Source organism: Myzus persicae, unplaced genomic scaffold (genome assembly GCF_001856785.1).
Source record: "Myzus persicae strain clone G006 unplaced genomic scaffold, MPER_G0061.0, whole genome shotgun sequence".
Lineage (NCBI taxonomy): Eukaryota > Metazoa > Arthropoda > Insecta > Hemiptera > Aphididae > Myzus > Myzus persicae.
Genome location: NW_019104172.1, coordinates 89,796 through 108,033, shown reverse-complemented (window position 1 = coordinate 108,033; position 18,238 = coordinate 89,796). Strand labels below are relative to the sequence as shown.

The window sequence follows — 18,238 nt, the reverse complement described above, 5'->3', positions numbered from 1 at the left end:
TTTCGGTTATATAGGCACATTTATGCAGACGAGTATTATAAATACGATTTTCGAACCTTACTATTTCCAGTTTCGACTAAAATCTCCTAAGACATTTGACACCTGACAATTATAATACGTGGCTAGACATAACCTAATATATCAAACTCGCATAAACAAACAAAAATTTCCCAATTAAAATGTTCCTTTTATTTTAATTTATTACAATTTACAACACAAGTAATTTATGTAATTTTTTTTTATTAAATGTACACACTTAGTTTAGGTTTACTAAACGAAATACAAAATAATATTGCTAGTACAGTTGGAATTAAATTTTTGTTAACAGTTATACCAATTTTGAATTCAAGGTTTTAAAGCAATAACGATGAACACTGAACAAGTATCAATAGAAGTAAAAACTAGACTAAATAAAGTTTGCAATCTTTTAAAAGAAATCGAAGACATTTTATGCAAAGCTAAAAATGAGGTTCAATCATCAGAATGTAACTATTCATACATTTGTATCTGTGGAAAACAATCAATACCTGAAATGATAGAAACACAATCCAACTATAGCAAAGATGACGGCAGTAGAAAATGTGAGAAAACTCAACAATTTCATATGACATGTTCTGAAAAACGTACAAAATATAAAGGCTCAGGCGAAGAAAAAATGTCTTCCGATGTCAATGACATCAGTCCATGCAGAAGAAAAAACAAACCAAATCATGGAAAAAATTACACTAACAATTTATGCTGCAGTATATCTAACAAGCAAATTGATAATAATACACGATGTAATGAATGTACTCATGAACAGTTTAAAAATAAAATAAAAGATATTAATCAAAAGTACATGTCATATTTTGACGAAAACAATAAAAATGAACCAAAAACTGCAATTGGATCAACAATTAAATCGAAAAAGACATCACGGTTCTCATGTACTTAATAAGTAATAATTTTAATGCAACAGGAAACTACCAACCAAAAGATTCAAATTACTTGAAGTATTATTATACTATTATACATTCATTTGAGAAATATAAAGTACCTAATACAGACTATTGCTAGTATATTAATTATGCACATATTATTAATTCATTGTAATCATTTCTATCATTTTTCAAAGCAATCTTACAAATTATTATGTGTTTAAAAGCCGTAAGAACTGATAGGTAGGTACAATAGGTACATATATACATTATGTAGTGATTACATTTCTTTAATACCGAATATCAAATGCTATTACATAATATTATTATTACATTTATTACACAGGTACAACAGGCAAATATTATTACCTCATTATAAAAAATGTACAATAGCTAATAAGACTTAATATTTATAAATATTACATATATTTATAATAAGCCTATTATAGGCTTATACTTATAATACGTGTTTTGTAATTAATTTCTCAAAGCACATAACACATAGATGAAATATTAATATGCAAATTATTATTAATTATTTATTAAATCATTTTTTATACATTAATGATCAGTCAATCATCTATGTTGTCTTATTTGTTTATCTTTACATGGTGTTGATATAATATCATAATCAAATTACTGCATAGTATCACTGTATATATCATTAAACAATTTTAATAATTTCGTCTCTAAAAGCATTTGAAAACAAAAATATTCACCCAACTAGTACATGAGCAGAATGTCAGTGAAAATGTACAATGTTATTATTATACGAGTTCAATACCTAAATGCAAACTATGTCTGGCTTAAAGATATGAAACTTAATAACAATTTAATTACAATATTTTATTTTTTTTCAGTTATTGTTTACAAATGTCAGAGGAGAGCGTTATTCATTCTTCATTATTTAATGGTATTTATAAATACATTTAATCATCTGATCCTAATAAAAATAAAACAATCGATAATAAAACGAATTTACGTCTTTCTTATACGCATAGGTACATATTATAATATACACTCTAACAGTCTGAACAGCATGAGTGCGTGAATGATTTTAATGATTAAATAAGACAATGCACGTGCGTTTACATAAATATTCATATTTTGTTATAACTTTTATATTCCCTCGTTATTGGGTTCATCGCGTAGAAAAAGTAATAAGGTACATATGCATGATACTCAACAAAATTTTGGTTTTTTATATCGCTTACTGTTATTATCATTTATTATTATCATTATAGATTTTTAAACAGATGGATTTTTTAACATTTTGTCACCTTTTGTCTTAGTCAATTAATTATAAAAACGTTGTTCATTATTTTGAAGAGTACCAGATTACCTACCTCTTTACATACTCTGTATGCCATACAGTATATACAACAGGGTTGGGCACTTTTCAATTACAGTAATTCAATTACTTCAGTAATTTGTAATTGGTAATTGATTATAAAATGTTGATGTAATTTGTAATTGATAATTAATTACATAATATTTGTGTAATTAGTAATTTATAATTACCAACAATTACTTTCTAGTATAAATTTAAAATTGAACTGCACAATTCAAAGTTTATGTTTCTATCAATTCTATCTACTGATAAATGTAATGGTTAGTAATTTGTAGCGATACTGAAAGATTATTTTATTACAGATATTGCAATTTTTTAACGACAAAAATAAAAGTTTTACATGTTTAAGCAATTATCTTGTTGTGAAACAATTATTTATTAATTTTGTCTGACGAACAATTCGAAAAACTAGTATTTTTAAAAGGCAATCAAAATTATGGGATCATCTAATTTTCTATGTACCTATATTTTTCTAATGTTTTTTTGTTTTTTTGATTTAATTTATACACTTTTTGATACAAATAATTTTTAAATGTAATTGGTAATTTTAAGTAATTCAATTATGTAATTTGTAATTTGTAATTAAATATTCTACAATCATGTAATTAGTAATTTGTAATTAAATACTGGTATTTTGAGTAATTTGTAATTTGTAATTAATTACTTTTTTTTTGATAATTTGCCCAACCCTGATACACTATATACGTTGTAGTATAGGTTCACCAAACTAGGTAAAAACTATTGAATGTACACCTTTAAAATAATCACATCTAAGTCATATTGATGTATAATGTTATGTACACACAAACACACACGCATAGTGAGCCACGTTCTACAGGTGGTCGGATGTCGATGGCTATATACGGTACCTATGTATATGTGACGCGTGTTTTTAGTGTGGCGAGTTTTGACCGCGGCGGGGACACGACAAAATGACACCTCTAACGGCTCTAACGAACATTTCGGTTCGGTTAAATTACTAAAAACGATGTAATCGGCTCCGAGGGACCTACATCCCACTTGAGTGATCACTGTAGAAAAATCCGGTCGGTGCAGTATATGGCACCGACAGCCGACCAACATACCAGCCAAATGGTCAAACGCCATCGAGACAGTGACATGGTTGTATGCCTAACTATGTATACGATCGATTTGAATGTTATGGTTCCGCGCAGGCAATATAATTATCCAAGTGAAACAAATAGCATTTGTCATAGTTAATGAAACCACTTGTTCGACCCGTTCGTACAGGACACGTTAGATCGGTATATAATAATATCCGTTGTGTGTACAGCCATAGTAACCGACTCGCAGGCTAGGATCTATGCTAGAATAACCCTACAACGAATTACCCCGATAACTAACCGGGATTCAACGGAGATCTGGACGATTGTTTTAAAATCGTGTTAAGCAAACGTCACGACGCATAATATATATTTATTTATATACATGTCAATTGAATTGCAGATGGACTTTAATTATAAAATTGCATATAAATTGTCATAGGTAATGTACTGTAAGTATGCGGGAACAGGTATAGTAAATATCATTTCACCAATTTTCATATTAAAAAACTATCCATATTTTTAGTACCCAATTTTATTATACGGACGAAGATAGTTTTTTTTTTTAAATATTATTACGGCTTTAACAATGAAGTCATTTTTTGGGAAAAGAACAGGTTACAATATACGATAAGTGTTAAATTATAATAATAAGTACATTCATCTTAATAATTATCCATTCATTTCAATGTGCTAAGCTAATAAGGATAATACTAGTTATATAATTTATACAAATATGGTTTTTGTTTTACTCCATAAGATGACCTACGTCTTTTAAACTTTGATAGGTTATTGTGATCTTTGAATGAGTCATACTCTAATTAGTAATAATATCTATATATTAATTGCACATTGCTGGTATAATTGGCTACTTTCCAAAAACCATATAAGATTTAACTGTGTGTATAGATACCATAAAGTATATGATTTGTTGCCTATTTTCAGAAATTTTAACAGCTATTTAGGGGGTAACCGATTTCTATTGCCATAGAAACGCAAATCAACTATAAAAACATATATATATATATAATTCCTCAATTTTCCTCGGAGAGGGAAAATATCGAGTTAGTAGTTAGCTACTAATTATTTTTTTTTTGTTTATAAACGATTGCCTTTGGTTATAGATTATAATATTATAGTTGTAGTAGAAATATAATTAAAAATAAGTTTTTTTTTTATATATTTATGGTTGCCTTTAGTTATTCAGGCAGATGAGGTAAAACCAGAAATCATATCGTCGCGTTGATGGCCTCGAAGAATCAAAATATATCCTAAACATTTCAGAGGTTGTTCTAATAACTCAAGAAAAAATAATTTTAACCACATTTGGAAATACACCAAGAGCTATATAATGTGTGAACTGACGTTAACTAAGACTAAAAGATACATCGATATAACTCCGAGTTGTATATACTCAGAACGGAATTGACACCTCATCGTGTACGTCCGTGCAGCCGGCGCTGGAACTTCCGGCAACTTCGCCCAAAGTCTGGGAGCTATGCGAATTTGCAGGAGGATGTTCAGGGCAGGGTCGATGGTCCTCAGCGTTCAATATACATATAAATGTCGAACTAGTGGTCACCCAGGAACCGGCAACTCTTTGGGAATGCAGTGACGCCTCTGGTCAGAAGTTCCCCATCCATCCTAAGCGGGCTCGCACGATGTGGAACAGGACGAACAGATTTGTCGGGCGCATGTTTTGCTGCGCCGTTTATTAGGATGGCCGCAACCTTTTTGTTGCTGTACGTAGTAATGTAAGCGTAATTTATTCAGGTTCAACTTCGAGTGATCTCTCCTCGCAGCCATAGGTAAAGATCAATTGAAGTTAAACCTTTGGAAATCACTCTCACATTATACTATCAAAATTATAAAACAATTTTTGTTCATGCAGTTGATTCATATAAATAAACTTGCTTTGTTATGCTGCTTATCTAATTGGTTTTTAATTGAAATAGTATTATATTATAATCAAAAGCTCGTGAGAAGGCCTCCGTAATAATCTTACCTTTGATTTTAATAAGAAGTCGATTCACTCTAATTTTTAAGCTAACCGAGCTAAACGTGGTCTGCTGAACGTACAGTTTGATATGTTACGCTCTTGTAAGACGGAGACAACGCATGCTGGTATAACGTCCTCTGAATATGTAAAATAAATACACAATATTACATATTATGGGTACGTTTTAATGTTTTGAAACGAAAATCCAGAACGATAAAACCCATTTTAATTTGCTGCAGGATACGCGTATACCGCGGTATACGATGCCTGTTGTACGTACGTAGTGTACAATAATTTCATAAATGTCCATCGAGTTGGCATACTAGTATATACGGTGTATACCGACCCGGTTGTATGGACTGCAGCGACGGCCATTTCATCGGCCAGAGATCGCGGTGTGACGAATAGACAGGTCCTATATTATAATATTATAACGTCATGATATCGTATCCCAATATTATTGTGCGCGATGATAAAACGCGATCGGGCGTCCAGTGTTTTGAATGATTTGGACTTATTATTATTATTATTATTATTATTATTATTATTATTATTGTAGGCGGTATGTGTGCATGATATTATTATGATATGTAGATCACGGATTGTTTTTCGTTTTTACCCTATCAGTCATGTGTATATTGACACGACTCCGCCGCATAGCTGTCCGGCGCACGAGAATGCTGTCCGTCGGAATGCACACCGCGCGCGCCGACGTTATTAATATTTGACCACGTACAATAATAACGTTTTAATACCTTGATAGGATCTGACACGTGAAAAATGATGCGCGAAGCTATCCACATACAGCTACGGGGGCGGTCCCACTCCGGGCCGAGTGTTGTACACTGCAGAGGTTATACGTCGTGTGTATGAGTGTGTATGAGTGTGTGTGTGTGTGTGTGTGTGCGTGTGTGTGCGCGTGTGCGTGCGTATCGGGATATGAGAAAAAATTCGTCAGTTCATTGTTCTTGTACCGAATTTATTTTTTTAACCTCGTCGTACGATTCCATTATTAAAAAACCCCCGACTGACGTCATGTGGAGAGCGACAATATTGTGCGTTCGGTAGGACCGTTTTACAAGCACCGACCGATAAATCTTGACACGCCGCAAAGATCTGTTGCACACGCACGCACATACACACGCGATGTATATACGTACCGTGATGTGCGGGGTCCCCGTCGGATTTCGTTTTATTTTCGAAGCTGCTGATGGCGCGCGTATAATCGATTCGGACGCGTACATTATTATAATATTATATTATAAATTATAATATATCACGCGCACGGCATATGTACAATGATATATCGCTTCGCATATTGCAGCATTTTATGATTATACTCATATAATACAATACACGGCAGCCGAAAAAGGTTGTAAAAAAAGTAATCCACAGGCGTATTGTTATTATTATTATTATCGTTGTGGACACCGTGGTAATCGTCATCGAAAAGCACACATTTTCAGCACTCGCCTTCTATATACATAATATATTATATTCCCATCGCCGACAACAAATGCACAACAAGTTATGACAATATTGTGTGAAGTAAAGTGAATCAAGTCTATAGGTGCGCACCCCGGGTGATTGTGAGTTCCTTGGCGACACTTAAAAGTGGTGCAAAACATACGACGGGGAGCAAGTGCTTGTAACTCTGCACACATTTTGCCGTATTCATATTTCATATATATTATTATAATATGTGATGTGTATCATAGCAATATTATTAGTGCGCGCAGGACGTTACACGGTATGATGGACATTGCACACACTCCTGCAATGACGGGAGTCATCGGGCGAGGAAGATGCGGAAAAACTAGAAACAGGTGGACAATACACGTAAAAAAACAAAATATAGGGTCTTGCGACTTTTCCCTTGTGCGTTTTATAAATATAATTTTGTTTTGGCTTACGTCGATTGAAAAATGTTTTATATAGTTGCAGTGAGTTGCCGAAATATAATTTAAAACAAATGATTGTCAATACATAATACTGTATAGCTCATAGACTCAAAAAGAACTCGACCGATTTCGACGAAAGTTTCAGAAACTGTATTGGAGATAGAATCGGGAAAATTGCTGTGTAGTTTGAACCCTTCTAGAAATATATACTGAGTATTATATTATCCAATCCATCTATGGCTGATGTCTCTTCTCGGTCGAACTATAGTAACGTAGAGCGAGGTACACCAACACTGATTTGCAACCCATAAACTGCCGGTGAACACTCTGAAACCCGAATGTATAGTGCTGTATTTTATACATTTTTTCTCTGGTGAAGTCGGGTTTATTATACGGGTAGGTATGTCGTATGTGTGTGCATAACATAATCGACATGATGAATATCTGCACAATATATTATTCCGATCAACAGCATAGGTAAGTATACTAAAGATATACGTCCAAATGGACCCATTATATTATATCGGTAGTCATACATAAATACATTATGTCCAAACGATGAATTATGTTTGGTCCTGAAATTTGTATCTATATTGTAAATTCGTTTTTATGACATCATTTTAAAATAAATTATAGTAGCTATTTAACGATTAAGAATATTTACTACCTATCTAGAATAATCGCTGTGACTACTCTCGTACATAACTATATGCGTCACGACTCATGTTATACATTTATACTAGACCGCTCGAACGACATAATTCTCAAGTAAATCTTTATATTATCTGATTTCAAAACTCTGCAGTATATACAAATTATAAACTTTATGGTCATGATATGGGTAACATATACCTGCCTACTGTACGTACCTATATGAGTGTCTGTAGATATACATTGTGCACTGTGCAGTTTGTTTTATTAAGTTATTGTCCAATCTGTATAATATCGTCAAGGTTAAATCAAAAAAGTTATACGACCGCACAATTTCAGCGTGGGCGCCTCGTGTGTATACATATTACATTTTTTGAATAGAACGTTGTACGACATAATATATTATATTACACACACACTGCAAACGTACGATGTTTATTTATATTACAGAGACGCGCGTTATTCAAATCTTAAACGATTTTAAAAATTGAATTCCCCAATATTATATGCTTATTGTGTATAGGAACTCGTAAACATATCAGTAAATTATGTGAGCGTGTAATATATTACAGCCTTTAGTATATACGCGTACGATTTAGAGTCGTGTTTTACCAAACCAAATTACGTACAAACTATACCGCTACCTATATTTTTATCGTGACGATAAACGCGATCGATATCGACGGTTTATAACGATAATCTGTCGGCGAGTTTTGCCACGGCCGCAGTATAGCGACCGAGACGTTTACCACATCATACGCGGGACATCGACTAAAACATAATAATATACACTTACCTTCATAGGCATTTATACCTAAGTGTTTTAATAAGCATGCAGCTGCCCGTTTTGTCGTGATGCATTGATGGGGAGGTACATAGGACGCAATGTACGAGCACCGGTATAGAACGGCGAGCCCCGGTCCAAAACAAATGGTAACCGAACGGAGTGTTGACAACGGATAATAAAGATTACAATATTATTCTGACGTGAGCCACTCCTACTGCGGGAAATCGATCCAATATAATGTACGACTGGTAGCCGTTGCGGCGACAACCGTCAGATTCAGTCGGACCTATTCGGATAATGTGATTTTCAATCGCGTTGTATAATCATTTTTCAAAACGACCGTTTCATTAATCACAAAACAGTTGCGTCGATACTTTAGTCCTGCAGGATATATCTACTGCAACGACCATGCGTCGAGATGATGATTTAGAGACATATTTAAAACTGTATCACTATACGCTATATCTACCCATATATTATTATACTCTATATGTTTCCGTTACATGACGATAAACGCGATCGATATAGGCTGTTTATATAACAATCCGTCGGCGAGTCTTGTCGTAGGCAGTGACCGATACATTTATACTACAAGAGACTTAAATATAACGCAGTGAAACCTCCCCTTAAGTGCGGAATCGAGGGTGTCCGATATCTAGAGGTGTCACTGTATGCATACCTATAATATACCTACGCGTGTCAATGTATATTATGTGTCTGGCCCGCTTGTCGTTCATCACCGATGAGGAGTTACAGGACACACTGAGCGCTGCGAACTGAACAAATGACCAACGAACGGGCTGCTGACAACGGACGATAATAAAGATTATGATATTATTTTGACGTGAGCCGCTCCTTCCCGCAGGAAATCCATCTTGTATACCCTGTACGACTACTGGTAGCTGCAACAGAGACCACCGTCTGATTTACGGACCTTGCCGGATAATATTATTTTCAATCATTTTATATGTATAATCATTTTTCAAAATAACCGTCTCATTAATCACCAAACGGTTGCGCTTATACTATATTACAGACGTCTGTGCAACTATATAATATAATACTAACCTAACCTATATACAGTCTATATTATGCAGTGGACCACAGCGAGTAATATTGTAAGTCATATTATATATTGATCATTAGAATTTACCTGTAAATAACGTAATGTATACATAGATGTTGTGGTCGATTTTAAAAATATATATTGGTGTATGGCGTATTCAAGTATAAGATTATACCAGATCGCATCGAAGAGAACTCTGCATAATAATGTATATTGTACATCTATCTACAATCTTTTATCCGTCGTCATTAACATATATTGACGATTTAAATAAAATACATTTTTTCTATTTCATATACGATGCAAAATTTCGAGTAACGCAGATATCGATTCTTCTAAAATACAATAGGCGCTATTATTCCAAACACAACTGATTTTAATTTATTTTATAATAGGTTCACTTTTGTCCTTACTACATCAGGTAGTATAACCTCCCTTGACATATTTTTCTTAAGAATATAACGATACCTATAATCTATCTATAAGGTGTACAATCAAAATGGTGGTAGGTTATGATGGGGCAGATGATAAATATACGGCATAGCTGGTACTAGAGAAATAAATAAAGACTTACTGAATCGATTCAATTGAAAGGCAAAAGAATTTCTGATCGCTTCTGCTATGTATTATATATTATATATATAGGTAAAGATACTGCGGTATACGGTCGCAGTGAAACGGGAGTCCAAAATATGGTATATTCTGCAGACTATAGAAGATTGCCGGGATAACTCCCTAAAAAAGTACTCGATCATTAGCAAATCGTGTGATTACAGACACAGAAAGGTTCATATCGAAGGTATTGTGTGCAATGATTTCAAGATTAGGTGTAGTTATGGTACCTTTATACAATTTAAAATTAATGACACCATTCGCACGATCAAATTTGTAGTTCAACTACCTACGCACAGTAAATTATGAATGGGCGCCGTTTGCGAAATAAACATTTTTCAACGGTTCCGTATCATTTCGTGTCTATTATTTCACCGATAACCGTATATTATAGACTTCCATAATACAAACATGTCATAACACTCCTCGCGAGTAATGTGCGCGATATAAAAAATAAAAATCACATTAGTGAAACCACCACTAACGTTTTTAAAAAATATCGCCGTACCTACCTATAGGTGATTTTTTAAACAAAGTAATCGTCCATGCAATCGATTATTACAGTATACGAATATTTAATAAGATATAAATAAATATAAAGTGCATATATATAATACTTACTGTACAAAAGAATTGAGTTAAGTATAATTAAATTAATAATGATCCCTATCAAAACAGATATTTATAAAACCGGGTTTTTAAACACGCTATGGTATTACGGTCTTTGAGTATATTTAATATTACAACATTATGAAGAATACCGTGTCGGTGGTCTTATGAGTCGTAGCGTGCAATTTTTCCACGGTCTGAACTCGAAGAACCTAAACATCACAACCACAGCTCAATTTGCAGATTAAAATATTACTGATCACGTTATATGCGGTACGGATGAATTTGTTTGAAATGTCAGCTCCGTCAAATTCTGTTTGAACAATATTAAATTATCGATTACATAATTACAGAGAGCGGGTGCATTCTATGCTGTTCTATTTCCGAGGTTCGATAGGTACGGGCAACCTATTTACCCAAGAGAACATTTCTCCTTTTAGTCAAATATTAAAAAAATTGCTTTTCTTTTTCGCTCAAGAATATTATTAAAGCAATTTTCCCTACGTTAACACAGATTTTGGGAAACACTTACTTCAAATTATTTATTTGTGTAAACATTAGTTTTTTGTAGCCATTTAGCATTACTCGCGGTAATACAAGTCTCCTATGGGAAAAAATATTACAAACTGATAAAAAAAAAAAAAAAATGATCAAAAAATGAACAATGTAAAATTGAAAAAACTAACCGGTAGGATTTTATAAAATCAATTTTATTTAATTATTCTTTTTAATACTACAATACAACTAAAACACCAACTAATAAATATATTTCAAAGATTTAAGGGTTTTTTTTTTAATTTATAGTATTCTGAATAAACACAAAAACTATTTTGAAAGCCGCCTTATAATATTTCAAATAATTGTTTCTTAAAACGTTTTTACCATGAAAACTTGGCAAAAGTGCTATAATATTCGTTTGTGAAAAGGAACAGTTAGAGCAGCTTTAAAATATTTGAGCGAAAAGAGTTCAACCCGATAAGTTCTTAATGTTCACATACCTGCAGCTAGCCTGCCGCAATATTGATGCATTGAGTGGATTTCGTAGGCAAAAAATGTTCAAACGAAATTACAAAATCAAATTTTGCAGCATCTTAAATAATAATAACATTATTACTGTCTTGTAAATGCGACCTCCTACTAAAGTGCCACCCTAGGCGTGGGGTATGTCACCACCCCTTCGGCCAGGCCTGCGTAAGAACTTTCGCCGATTGAAAGAGTGAGTTGCGTTGTTTAGTTCGCGATTATTTCGAACGATATCGTCCAAAACTTCACAATATTATGTGAAATATGCATGTTATATTATTTCGGTACAATAATATTGTGATACGCGTACGCGTTTGCGTATAGTTCTATATGGGAAACGAAATAGATAGCCGAGTCGGATAGATATCGGCGGGCAGAAGGCCAAAACCGGTTTCCGATCGTCCGAATTAGAAGTCGATAAATCGTCGTGGTTCCGAACAATATATTAAACGGTTTTCTGGAGTAGTTTACACGGAAAATGTTCTGTCGTAATATTTAAGTTATTTTAATGATCGTAATTAGTCATTCGGTTCGATGAAAAGTGTTCGAATGCCTGTATACATAGTATTATATTATATATTATATTATATATTATAATATATTATGTGTATAAACTATAAAGTGCTCGAGCACGCGCTAGTCGTTTTTTTTTCACTGGACATGTTATATTTAGGTATACCTGCCTGCGTTACATGCACAGTGCACATACATAGGCGCAGCACTTTCTCTTTGTCAAATCAGTTGATAAGATTTTTTAAAAAAAAAAAACAAATGTTTTACCTATAATTCTTAAAACCCCTTACATATCCTGTATAGGTAGTAGGCACACAAGTATGTTACAATATCCTCTCATACTCGACGGATGCATAAGTATACACAGGTAGTTATAGGTACTATGACGAGTGCAGTGAGCGTACGATGGCTATATATGCATAAGCTTAACGTGATGAATTTATATAGAAGGGCTAAAGCTTGTTACGAACTTATGTTTCTGATACACAACATGTATGTTCTAAAAACATGATTTAAAACAATTTACTGGACGGGAGGTAAACAAAATTCTAGGGAGGCTATAGTCCCCTTAGACAACCACTCTCCCATTCTACTCCTATGCATATATATGTATTATACACATCACCTCATGATAGGTATAAACGTACTTATAAATAATATATATAGTACATAAATTATAAATATACTACTATTACTAATAACGAACCCGGATTGATCCGGAGGGTTGCTGAGAATATTTCGAGAGTGCATCTTTAAAAAAAAAACTTTCAAAGGAGTTTTAATTATTATCAACGTACATAATATAGAACTATACGTTAAATTCGTTAAAGACAATCTACATAATAATATCAATATATACACGGCCTTTATTAGAGTTTGTAGGAAAAATAATCACTATTCTAAATCACTCGCGTTTGTAGCAGGATTTAGAAAGTAAATCCTATTGCAGTCCGGAAGATTAAAATAATAAATTAATGCGAGGTGTAGAGAGAAAAATCTTTTACAAATCATTACATTTTTATAATAGCAATACGAAGACAATACAGTTTTGGGAGATGTTATAACGGTCCAGTTTTCCGTCTCCCGTGATGGTCTTATACCTACCGTTGGGTTATAGGTCAACCATCATAAATAATTGTGGAAAACAAAATGTGTGACACATATCAAAGATAAAAAAATATTAATCTATATAGTAGTATATAATGTATAAATAAACCGCGTATATAGTTGGCGTATATAATAATTCAATATCCAATACCTATATGTATGCTCGTGCGATTGGTGTTTTTCGCGCCCGACTACAACGATCGACCATTATTATTATTGTTATCATTATTATATTATAATAGTCTGTGGACTGCGTACACGCGAGTCTTGGGAGAGAAGCGACGAATAATTTACTCGAAGCACAGCTCTGTGCAGTATATTGGCATATATATATATATATATATATATATATATATATATGTATAGATAGGTGGTAAACTGGCGCGGGTATGTTCACCATATTAGAGTACGTATCTATAGATGTATATATATATATATATGCCTATTCGCCGCTCGCCGAGTGAGACGTTAGCATATATACACATATATTATATATATATAGGATAGGAACGAAGTATAAATGTTAAAAAGTAAAATAAAAAACAAAAAGGCGCCTTGTGCCGCATCAGACATCACGCCAATAAATCGTGCTGGTCGTCGTCGTCGTCGGCGAAACAGCTCCGTGTGTACCCTCGATATATATATATAGGTACATATTTATACAACATATACATCATACACACAAGTATATTACATATATATATATATATAATAGTGTGGATAAGTGTGTGTGTGTGTGTGTGTGTGTGTGTGTGTGTGTGTGTGTGTGTGGACACCGTGTACACGGTATTATATGGGAATACATCGATCCGATCGCTTTTGTGCCGCCGACCAAACGGACTGTGTAGTATATTATTATTATTATTATTATTATGATATACAGGAAATAATGTGTATACAATATACTATATAGCTTCGGTCGAGGATATTATTATTGTACAGCGTGTGAGTATCATATCATAATAATGCACATGAAACGGGCCGCCGTAGCGATCATTCAGCGTATATTAGGATATGTATAAAATTATAATATAATATAATATAATTTAGTGATAATATGTACACAATATAATAATGCACAACTGTGGTGGTTACGGGGCTGTGGTATGTTTACCATATACTCACTACTATAATACTATAGGTACATCTGGTGGAGAGGTACAATTGTATTCACTCCCCGCATATTCTCGTTCGGGTTTGGTTAGCGTTATGAATCGATAATAAATACAATTTATTCTCGACAAATTAATAAATCATTGACCTGTTCGTACGTTGTGTATTCGAGATCCGTACTTAATATATATATATATAGTTATGCGGTATTTATCATTTTAAGTCATAACGTTTGAGGTGTACAACATTTACGACAGAAAATTAATATTTTGTTGTACACCTGGGCGAAACGTTGAAATCTCAAGCCCTCATTAAATTATATGGTTTTTTTTTTTTTTAAGATATTGTTTTCAAAATGCGTTGAGGTATGTCAATAAGGTATGCTATTAAATATATCACATTAACTGTATTTAAGTATTTAACTATCGTATACAACAGACACCGCAGTCAGAAGTATATAATATTGTATATAGGTAGGTATTATACCTATGATTTAGGTGGATAATGGATACACCTGCGGTTAGGGGTTAGTTTTGGAACGGAATAAAAATAACATGTCGAATATGCCTATATTATACGCATATAGACCTATGTCTGTGTACGAGTAGTAACCGTAAGATAGTGAGTACCTATACGGCTATACCTTATAATAATATAATACTAAGTCTCGAGAATATTATATTCGTTTAACAACGGTAAATTAAATAAATAATTGCGTCTGTATAAAATATATATTAACGTGTAATTATTAGCGTGCATCCCCAGTAACTCTTTTTGTTTTGATTCGTATATAGGGTGATTCGCCGAACATGATCACCCCTTTTTTCGTCAATAATGCAGTTAGTCAAAATATGATTTTTTTGAGTTTTTAACTATTAGGCGTATATTTTTAAAGTCTTAAAGACTGTATTTTAAAATTCTTGAACATTTTCGGACTTCCTCCTTCTAGTGTTCTGTGGGGATGTAACATTTTGTTTTTCAATTGAGAACCCCCATTTTATAATATGAACCCTTTGTCAATTATGTAATGGATAATATTTCTGAGAATGTTAATACATCAAAATCAAAATTTTGATTTATTCGACTTTGTACACCAGGGGTGGACGCGGCTCGAAAATCAATGGCTCTTGTACCAAACTTAGTCTAAAATTAATAAATATATAATTTCATTAGAACCGTCAGATAGTGGTTTTCATTGTCGTCGGTTTCGTTATCATTTCAGTCGTTATTAGATATAGATTGGCGCGGCAGCGGCGGTGACGGAGCTCTTATTAATATGTGTAGCCAAAAATAACCACTGTGTGTTTCGACCACGGCAGAGTTCCTTCATTTGATTTAAAATGAAAAATGTATCTTCATTTTATAAACATTGCTTTACAATGTGTGGCTCAACGCGAATTAACCTTATAAATTTGCGGCTCCCAAAGTTAAGGTTAGTGGCTAAAAATGATAATAATAATAATAATAATATTACAAGTACTCTTGATATAATGGTGTTGGAAGATTTTATGGTGGCTATGGAGATTTGAACATTTTAGTAATTAATATTCATTACTATCAAAATATTTAATAATTTGTAAAAATTATCAAAGTATATAATGATCAATAAATACTATATGATCCAATATATAAGATCTATCTTATATTTTCGTAAAATCATTTTTAAAACTTACAATCCTAAGTTTAAACATTTTAATAGTCATAAGAAATTTTATAATTTGAATTGGCAATAAGGAAAATAAAAATTTTCAAAAAATATCAAATCATTCACAGTAAAATACGGGACTCTACATCTGAAAAACCTAGGTTTGTTTCAATGCAGAACACTCTTTATATTATAGTACCTAGTACAGGAGGTCTCATTATTATGATTTGAAGACATGCTCTATTAATGTGTGATATTTAAAAATTCCCAAAATCAGAATTGAAATAAACGAATCGATATTAAAGGAAACAATGGAGGTGAGTACTGTGTACAACGTGATATAGGCAATAATCACCACTATTCGATTGGACTATATAAACGTTCGGTTCAGTACGATATCATAATACATATAGGTATATAATGACACGGGCGACTTGACCACAATAATAATGATTCCGGATTCGGGTACGACACACGAGCGTATTATCCGTACAACATTGTACCCATATAACGCTGTTAAGTACTCTCGATCGTTACCACTTACCACTGTTTACGTGCAGTAGGTGCACGTGCACACGGCCACGCGGCGGTTAAACTATACCTATATTATATTATTATTTATTATGCCGTCTACGATAGCATAATAATATAATATAGCGTGATATGCCAAAATTAATCGAACACATAATATCATATACATACATACCTCAGTATATTATGTAATATAACGATTCAGTACACCTCCGAGACCCCGGAGGGTTTGTACCGATTGCGGGACGAAAAGAATACACCTGTCAATAATGGAATATTATATACTGCCGTGGCGCACTCGTCTGCACACACACACACACACACACACACACACACCGTGCAAGGGGTGATGTGTATTCATATATACTTACGTGTGTTACGTGTAAGTATGATGTGTGTATGTGTTAATAATAATAACCGTCGGTTTCACGACGAAGACGATCTCCCCGTATTATATTCGTATATATATATATATATAGCTCGCACAGTATATACATATATATGCGTTATGGGAACGGGCATCGTCGGTATTGTCTCTCTGTACGCGTAACCGGCAATTATTATTTTCCCGGCATGGATAGAAACACCGCCGGACTGAGGGTTGTATTTAAAAATAATTTTATATAAAATACTCATCTGCGGCGCGGCTGTTATTTGCGACCAGCGATCTGTATTCGAGCCAGACTGATTTGTATACTGGGCAGAGTTGCCCTTGAAATTGATTTTCGCTTAAACGAATTTACCGTAAAACGATTCTCGCCCGACTTGTCTTTTTTCAACGAAACAAATCGATTTTGTATAATCCAGTCCTATTGTTATTAACTGGTAATAACTATAGATTATAAGACTTGTCCGTCTCTCATACCGATGAGGTGTGACATGCAGTCAACTACGTAATATGTGTACAATAAGTGGTTGCACAAACAATATGCATTTTTATCAGAGCAAATTATTTTATAATGAAAAATATGTGTAATACCTAATACATTTCCATCTGTATTCTGTAAATATTACAGAAACACCGATATCAGTATATTATTACTAATATCAGTAATCAACGGCCGTTGCTCGCGCGACACTCGATCAATAAGCGTTTTGATCTGCATCGTGGCTGCGTCTAGTTTTTAAAAAAAGGTAAAAACCGAGCTACGACCACTATCACGTGGTCCACGACTGCGGTATCACATCAGCTGTTGTCGTTTGGTGCGAACCACAAAATTCAGATCCGCCCCCCCCCCCCGTGTTTTACCGTGAATTTCCGGACCGAGCTGTGAACTCGTCTGCCATTCACGCAGGATCGGGGAGCATAGGCGTGCGCACGGGGGCGGCAGAGGCAGCATATGCTGCCC

General features: G+C 33.7%; 1 protein-coding gene across 1 annotated transcript; it reads left to right on the top strand.

Annotated features, from left to right (window-relative positions):
- Positions 1-345: 345 nt before the first annotated feature.
- Positions 346-934, top strand: LOC111039609. The gene has a single exon (XM_022323190.1). It carries the CDS (start codon positions 368-370, stop codon positions 932-934), a length of 567 nt encoding a protein of 188 aa, XP_022178882.1. The 5' UTR covers positions 346-367.
- The last annotated feature ends 17,304 nt before the right edge of the window (positions 935-18,238 follow it).